Source organism: Mus pahari, chromosome X (assembly GCF_900095145.1).
Source record: "Mus pahari chromosome X, PAHARI_EIJ_v1.1, whole genome shotgun sequence".
NCBI classification, from domain to species: Eukaryota; Metazoa; Chordata; class Mammalia; order Rodentia; family Muridae; genus Mus; species Mus pahari.
In genome coordinates, this window is record NC_034613.1 from 141,040,894 (window position 1) to 141,049,836 (window position 8,943).

Below are 8,943 nucleotides of genomic sequence, written 5' to 3' on the forward strand. Positions count from 1 at the left end.
CTCCTCCTCCTCCTCCTCTTCTTCTTCTTCTTCTCCTTTCTCCCTTCTCGCTTCTCCCTTCTCCCTTCTCCCTTCTCCCTTCTCCCTTCTCCCTTCTCCTTCTTCTTTTTTTTTTGAGACAGGGTTTCTCTGTGTAGCCCTGGTTGGATCTCACTCTGTAGACCAGGTTGGCATCGAACTCAGAAATCCATCTGCCTCTGCCTCCCAAGTGCTGGGATTAAAGGCGTGCATCACCACTGCCCAGCTACTTTTTTTTTATATGGTTTTATATGGTCTAGTATCCAAACCCAGAAGAGGGCCACCCAGTTTTAGGCTGGATCTTCCCGTGTCAGTTAATGAAATTAAGAAATTCCAAGACAGATGTGGTGGAACATGTCTCTAATCCCAGCTCTCAGTAGGGAGAGGCAGGTAAATCTCTGTGAATTTGGGGTTAGCCCAAATACTGATACTCCATACTGATTTCAAAGCTAGCCAGGGCTGTGTAGGGAGATCTTGTCTTTAAAAAAAAATCCCTAATAGACATGCTCAAAGGCCAAGTTGATCTAGACAATTCTTAGTTGAGATTCTCCCCAGGTGACTGTAGACTGACTGTAGGTTGTAGAAAAGCTGAAAGTTAAAACTGAATGATCTCTCTCTCTCTCTCTCTCTCTCTCTCTCTCTCTCTCTGTCTGTCTCTGTCTCTCTCTGTCTCTGTCTCTCTCTCTGTCTCTCTGTCTCTCTCTCTCTCTCTCTCTCTCTGTCTGTCTCTGTCTCTCTCTGTCTCTGTCTCTCTCTCTGTCTCTCTGTCTCTCTGTCTCTCTGTCTCTCTGTCTCTCTGTCTCTCTCTCTCTCTCTCTCTCTCTCTCTCTCTCTTCTTCACTCCCTTTTCCCCCCTTCCCCAAACCGTCCCTTCTTTTTTTCTAAAATTGTGTCTTGCTTACAACTGAGCCCAGTCTTGAATTTATTATGGTCTTCTTGCCTTAATTTTCTATGAAACTGGAATTAGGCTTGCATAATAAAGTATAAATAAAGTATATAAAGTATAGCTTTCTTTTTTTAGAATTTTAAATTAATTTAAAAAATTATCTTTAATTTTTTTTTTTTTTTTACAGTCGTCATCCCCATCCCGGTCTGCCCTCTGACTGTTCCTCATCCCATTCCTCCCCTACCCCCCCTCTCCAAGAGGATGTCCCCACCCCACCCCCGTACCCCACCAGGCCTCCCCATTGGTTTTCTTATTTCAGTAGAAACAGTCTCTTGAGTTTTGTCTTATTCCAGTGGTGTATTAAGGAAAATGTTTTATTATCATTGATCAGGTTATCTGTATCCATGATGTTCCTTCCATCTACCGAGTGCCTCTCCTTTTGGAGGAGCAAGGCGTGGTTAAATATTTTCAAGAGAGATTGGGCCTGCCCATCAATGATTGTTCAAGTAATTTGCTTTTCAAGTGGAAAGCCATGGCTGACAGGTACGTGAAAGGAATTCTGTAGGTTAAAAAAAATTTCTAAAAAATCGTTTCCTAATTCTTTCCAGACCCAGTCATTATAAACGATAAATAGGACTGTGGTATTAAAGACGAGCATACTACAGCTTCTGGTTTTATGTGGGTTTGAACTGAATTTCTCATACCTTTGTGGCAAGTGCTTCACTGACAGAGGTATCACCTTGGCCTCTTTATGTAATCATTCCTGGGCCTGGAGGTGGAAGTAAGACCTCCTTTAAAGGCTCACTTGTTTAAAACTTTGTATGTGTATGTTTTGATGTGGATGTACATCCGTTGTTAGAGTACTTCTCTGTATTCGTTGAAGCTTTCTGGGGCTGTTGACTTGGCTGTACTTAAACCCAAGGGAATTAGACGGATTTGGATTCTTAAAGGAATAGTTTTAATCCTCGAAGTATTTTTATTTATATATTGATTTTCTTTTTATTTGCTGAATATTTCCTCCAATTTTTTTTTTCAGTCTTGGGGCCAGAACTCAAGGTCTTATATGTGTTGGCAAGTACTCTGTTGCCAATTCATAGTTGTAAATTCATAGTTGTAAATGTTTCAGAGCTGTTGTTTTATTTAGGATTTGGCTACTATTTTTTTTTTTAAAGAAGATCCTTTAAATGGGAAGTTTGGCTCTGCCATTACTATTTCATTTGTCAGTGATCTATTGTTTGCATTGGTTGGCTTGGGGATAGTCTTCTGCAGCCCAGACTGACCTTGAACTCCTGCTTCTGCCTCCAGAGTGCTGGGATTTTCTAAGTATCCACCACCGTGCCCAGATCCCATTAAATAGTTGAGTGTTATAAAAGATCTTATTTCAAAATTATATTCATTTATTTTGTGCACACACACTTTGTGCAAATCAATTAAAAGACAACCTTTAGGGAGTCGATAGTCTCTCCCTCCTCTAGATCCTTAATTGTATCAGCAAGGACAAGGTTATTTTAATAAAGCCTATGTTGTTGTTTGTTTTGTTGTTTGTTGGTTTTTCCAGAAAGGGTTTCTCTGTGTAACCCTGACTGTCTGGGAACTCACTGTAGACCAAGGTGGCCTTAACCTCACAGATCTGCTTGTCACTGTCTCCTAAGTGCTGGAATTAAAAGGGTGTGCTGCTATACTCAGTTTGTATGGTTCTTGGTGATTTTTTTGTTTTTTAAAGTCAGGATTTCAAGGCCAGGCTGGCATCAAACTCGGGAGAGAATCCTGCCTCCAAATGCTGGGATTATAGGTTTGAGCTTCCATGCCTAGAGAGGTTTTTTTTTTTCCTTCTCTCTGAGGACTGAACCCAGAACTTCAAGTATACATCAAGCCTTAATGTATGAGCTACATTTTCAGCCTGGTGGGGACCCATTCAACTCACCACAGTCTTCAAAGTAAATCTGATTAAGTTTGGCAGTATTGTTGGTCTATTGGTAACTGTAATGCATAATGGCCGCCATGTCACTGTAGCCTGTAGACTTATATAAGGAGCCTCATGCTGGAGGCTCACAGCTACTCAGAGGCCAGGAGGCCTGGTTGAACTGCGTATGTTCCTTTCCTGGGACCTCAGGATGACTGAGATACCACTTCCCACTTTGGGACCTGCCCATGATAGGTTGGTCTATAAAGTAGGCTCTCCTTCCCATTCCCCAACAACTCACAGTAGTATCAGAGCCTTGCCTCAGACATCTGTGATAGCTGTGTCCAGCATGTGAGGTGGACCTTAGGCTGATCCTGGAAGTGAAAGTTCACAGGGAAAGTTAACATGAAGGATGGGCTTAGGACATCAGCCAGTCAGCACGGGAGCCTCCACTCTGGTAGGGTGTGGCCTGTGTACTCACGTGTCCCCATCTGTTACCCTGTGACTTCTGTCAAGGAGGTCTAGCCATGAATGAATGGAATGGGATCCTATAGTTGCCTTTAGTGTCCCTCCTTTTTGTGAGAATTGAAGCCCAGCCAACTCCTTCTACAGAGGCAGCTGCAGTTGCTAGGTAGGTGGGCCACACCTTGGGACTGAATCTCTGCTTCTGATGGCATCTCTGCTATTTGGTTGGAGATGTAATTTGCTTTCTGTTAATTCATGATCACTAGTATCATCATCATTATCATCGACAGCATCATAATTTTGTGGTACTGAGCATTGATCCCAGGGCCTCATACATGCTAGGCACTTCTGACCACACACAGTTGTGAGTTCTACAGAGCAAGATGAAACTAAGAGAGTTAAAGTTTTGAAAGCCTTCTCTCAGGTCCTTTATTTATTGACCTTCCCAGGAAGTCTTACCTTTCCCATTATTTTTACTGACTTCGTTTTCTTTTTCCTTCCTCCACCCAGCCTAGTTTTTGTTATTGTGTTTTAATTTCTTTCTTTCTTTCTTTCTTTCTTTCTTTCTTTCTTTCTTTCTTTCTTTCTTTCTTTCTTTCTTTCTTTCTTTCTTTCTCTCTCTCNTTTCTTTCTTTCTTTCTTTCTTTCTTTCTTTCTTTCTTTCTTTCTTTCTCTCTCTCTCTCTCTCTCTCTCTCTCTCTCTCTCTCTCTCTCTCTTTTTCTTTCTTTCTTTCTTTCAGCAGTGCCTCACTGTGTAGCTCTGATTAGCCTGGAACTCTCTGTGTAGACCAGAGAGCTGTCAAACTCACAGTGGTCCCTGCCTGCCTCTGCCTGCTGTGTTCTACCACATCTGGCTTTTTTTTTTCCGAGTTGCAAGCTCATGTATCCCAGGCCATCCTTGAACTCACTGTGTAGCCAAGGATGATCTTGAAGTTTGGATCATCCTGTCTTCACCTCCTGAGAGTTGGGATTGATGGTAGGGTGTTGTTAACAATGCCCATTTTTACCTAGTGCTGAGTGTCACTCATCAAACCAAGGGATTCTAGCACTCAAGCAACTGAACCACATCCTGGAATCCAAGTCTGTTTTTGTGTGTATCTATGCAGTTTTGTATATGTGTGGGCATGTGTGTATGTAACATGTACATGTATGTGCATACATGAGGAGGTCCAAAGTTGACATCAGGTATCTTCTTCAATATCTCCACCCTATTTAAGACAGGTCTCTTGCTGATTCTGGAGCTTACTGCTTGGCTAGCCTGCTTGTCTTGGGCAACCGATTTCTACCTCCCTTGCCCCACGATTCCAGCTGGGCCACTACACCCATCCTGAATTTCCATGAGTTCTCATAATTGCAAGTGTTTCATCCACTAAGTCCCATCCGCATGCCCCAGTCTGTCTTTGATATTGTTTCTTGCCTGCGCTGCAGATGGAAATATGAAAGGGGGCCACCTCCTTCTGGTAATATTTCACCTCATTGTTTGGGGCAAGAACTTGCCCCAAAGCTCTATAGCATTGTCTGTATACTTCATATCTGATCACTGCATTTCTCATGCTCTCTGAACAGATTTCCTGACAAAAGCAACCCTGAAAATTGTGTCTGTAGTTGTGACATGTGATTGAGTATCTTTTGTAGAATGGAATTTTCTCATTAAACTGATCTAAATGGCTTGTAATATTTTAGATAATTCTTTTAACACTATTCTTCAGACATGTCACAAATAAGCAGACTTTGGTAGGGAATGTGACAATTTTAAATGTAGACAACTTTGAATGCATTTTTTTATACAGTGTCACCTTACAAACACACTGGCATGTTTCCTATTGACAAGTACATCACATATTCTTACATAATGTCACTCTATAATCTAATGCATGAACAGCTCAGAGTTTATAAGATAGCTATCTTATATCTGAGATTTATATATCTGTACCTGTTTGTTAGTGTACATTGAGGATTCTTGGGCTTCTGATAAATTTTGTTTCTTAATTTGTGTGCGGCCGTGTGCACACATTTGGTGCCACATTTACATGTGGAGACAGAGGACAGTTGCTGGGGTGTCACTTGCTCTACCTCCTATCTCCTCATAGGAATGCTGGGGTTACATATGTGTGTTACCATGCCTGGATTTTTTTTGTTTGTTTTTTGAGACAGGGTTTCTCTGTATAGCCCTGGCTGTCCTGGAACTCACTTTGTAGACCAGGCTAGCCTCGAACTCAGAAATCCGCCTGCCTCTGCCTCCCGAGTGCTGGGATTAAAGGCGTGCGCCACCACACCCAGCTGGATTTTTTTTTATGGTTTCTGGAGCTAAGAGCTCAGGTCCTCATCCTTATATGTCAAGTGCTTCCCAAACTGAGCCATCTCCCCAGCTCTTCTTATGCCTTTGGAATCTGTGTGATGCCCAGACGTTGGCATGGTGGAGGAGCGATTTGAGTCAAGTACACTGAGTGTCTTGTCTCCGCCTAAGGTTCTGAAAAGTACCTTGGAATAAGAGCAGTGGCCATGTTTTTGCTTGTGATGTTTCATAGTGTACATACGGACTTTGAATTTGTTTTCCCTCTCAGGTATGAGAGATTGCAGAAAATATGTTCCATAGCCCTGGTTGGTAAATACACCAAACTCAGGGACTGCTACGCGTCTGTGTTCAAAGCACTGGAACACTCAGCCTTGGCCATCAACCACAAGTTGAACTTGATGGTGAGTCCCAGCCTGCTCTTCCAGCTCTCTCATTAATTTGTTTTTAGTTCTGTGTATGTGTCTCTGTGTGGGTGTATACATGTGAATTCAAGTGCACATGGGATGCCAGAGGCACTGGATCTTCCTGGAGCTGGCGATACAGGTGGGTGTGAGCCACTCAACACGAGTGCTAGGAACCTAGCAGCAGTAGGTGCTCTTGACTGCTGAACCATCTCCCCAGCCCTCTTCTAGATAGTTCTGTCACTGCAGTGTTTTGTATTCTAAAGATTCAGGTTGGGCTGGCTTGTGGCTCAGTGCTGGACTGCTTACTTAGCATGATCAGGACTCGGGGTTCCTTCCCTTGCATTGCAGAATACATAACCAAATACAGTTTACTCTTCTACTGCTCTGAAGAAACACCATGGCCAAGGCAACTCTTATTTTAATTGGTGGCTTGCTTACAGTTTCAGAGGGTTGGTCCATTATCATCATGGCTGGAGCATGGTAGTAGGCAGGCAGGCTTGGCTCTGGAGAAGTAGCTGAGAGCTCACCTCCAGAAGTTGCAGGCAGAAAGGGGAACATTTTGAGACCTCAAAAACCACACCCCCTAGGACACACCTCCTCCAATAAGACAACCCCTCTTAATCCTTCTCAAATAGTTCCATTAACTAGGGATCTAGTATTCAAACCTATGCACCTGTGAGGGGCCAGTCTCCTTCAAAGCACCACAGTTAGGGATGTGGGTCAGTGCTAGAGTGCTACTTGGCTTGACCAAGGCCCTGGGTTCTATCCCCAACTCTTCGAAACAAACACAATTTATAAGTCCCCAAAGAGGCAGATTGTGAAGTGTAACCACTGTCTGAGAAGTTGAACAGAAGGACCGACAGGACTCAACACATAGTCCTAGCCATGTAAGATTTATGACACGAAGGAAAATTGGCAGATGGAAGAGTGCTATGGGATGGAGTCTAGACAAAGGTGAGCATAAGCTTCCCAGAGGCCTTCCCAAAATGGAGCCTCAGGGATTTAGCTGGAAGCCCATCTCCTACCCCACGCCCTGTGATAACATGTATAAAGTGCTCTCTACCAGGAAGCTCAGTAGACATTCAGTGCTCAGGTCATTTACTTTCCTTCTTTCTCTCCCTCTTCTATCTCTCTCTTTCCATCAACCCTCTCCTTCTCTCCTTATATCTATGGTACTACAATTGAACCTAGGTTCTCACGCATACTAGGCAAATGCTGTATCACTAAGCTACATTTCTAACCCTCTTTTAGTTTTATATTTTGAGATAGAGCTTTACTAAGTTGATTAGGTTGGCCTTGAATTCACTCTGTACCCTATAAGATCCTCCAGGAAGAGTGAGGTCTTGTATGAAGGCCTCCTAGCTACCATTAACAGCTTATAAATACTCAGGGAGGGTTTATAGCCTTGAGACATGGTCTTGAAATTCTGGCTGACCTGAAATTCACTATGTAGACCTCTAACTTGAAACGCCCTTCTGTCTCTTTTTGGACCATAGGCTTGAACCATCACACTTGGCATTTTCTCTTTTAGTTTTTAAAAAGGTTTTCGGAAGCTGGACATGGTAGTACACACCTTTAATCTTAGCGGTTGGTAAGCAGAGGCAGAGGCAGGTAAATCTCTATGTGTTCGAGGCCAGCCTGGTCTACACAGTAAGTTCCAGTACAGCCAGAGCTACACAGAGAAACTCTGTTTCAAACAAACGAAACAAAAAAGAAGTGTTTCTGGGTGCTGAATGTGGAACTCAGAGCCTTGTATAGGCTTTGCCACTGAGTTATACCCTTAGTCCCCATCCTAATCTTTTTATCTTCATTAATTTCATTAATTTCATGAATCTCTCTTTTCTACTTTCCTGTAGGCAAGACCTCTATTACTAAACTATACTAGCCTTCGATGATTGAATAACTGTATTAGAGAGCTGTAGTATTTTTGACTGTTCATTTTTCCTTTTTTTTCTTTTTTTTTTAAAGATTTATTTATTAATACATAAATACACTGTAGCTGTCTTCAGACGCACCAGAAGAGGGTGTCAGATCTCATTACAAATGGTTGTGAGCCACCATGTGGTTGCTGGGATTTGAACTCAGGACCTTCAGAAGAGCAGTCTTAACTGCTGAGCCATCTCGCCAGCCTGGGTGTTCATTTTTTTTTTTTCCGAGACAGGGTTTCTCTGTATAGCCCTGGCTGTCCTGGAACTCACTCTATAGACCAGGCTGGCCTCGAACTCAGAAATCCACCTGCCTCTGCCTCCCAAGTGCTGGGATTAAAGACGTGTGCCACCACACCCGGCTGTGTTCATTTGTCTTAAATGTTCCTTTAACCTGTTGGGATTTTGATGCTGTCGTTTTGTTTTTTAGTACATAGACTCCATTGATCTGGAGCCAGTCACCAAAGCCGAGGATCCTGTGAGATTCCATGAAGCTTGGCAGAAGCTGTGCTTAGCTGAGTGAGTACAGGGACTGGCCGCATCAAGGGGACAATGCCATTGTGCTTTCTCTGTACTTAGTCCACGGTTCCAGTTGCTAGTTTTTATACATGTGGAGCAGTTAGGAGTCCTAGTGGTCTTTACATGGAACTACCATGTAAAGATGACCTCCACGCAGCATTCATGCTGAGCTGTATTCAGGCATGCCATATGAGCTAGGTGATTTGGGCAGTCAATGTGGTTTTATTTCGAGACTGTGGCGGACTGCATTCGAGGGAAAGAGTATTGATTTTACTGAAAGATGCAGTTCACTAATTAACTGCCAAAATAGGGTCTCATGTAGCCCAGGTTGGCCTCAAAACTGGAAACTTAGGCTGACTTTGAACTCCCAATCCTCCTGTCTCCCTCTCCTAAGTCTGGAGTTTATAGCTGTGCACTGGTTTATGGGGCACTGGGGATGGAACCGAGGGTTGGCTGTGAAAGGAATTGAATTCAAGAAAAGCAAAGAACTTATAGTCAAAAGTATAACATGAGACAAATAGGGCAAT

General features: G+C 43.0%; 1 protein-coding gene across 4 annotated transcripts in view; it reads left to right on the forward strand.

The window, feature by feature from the left end:
- The window catches only part of Ctps2 (CTP synthase 2), a 126,951-nt gene that overhangs the window by 25,371 nt on the left and 92,637 nt on the right, over nucleotides 1–8,943 (forward strand). For all 4 annotated transcript variants that reach the window (XM_029534469.1, XM_021187565.2, XM_029534470.1 and 1 more), the window contains exons 8-10: nucleotides 1,296–1,447; nucleotides 5,837–5,969; nucleotides 8,328–8,416. In XM_029534469.1, the coding sequence (XP_029390329.1) occupies nucleotides 1,296–1,447; nucleotides 5,837–5,969; nucleotides 8,328–8,416 (374 nt within the window). The remainder of the gene's footprint in view (nucleotides 1–1,295; nucleotides 1,448–5,836; nucleotides 5,970–8,327; nucleotides 8,417–8,943) is intronic.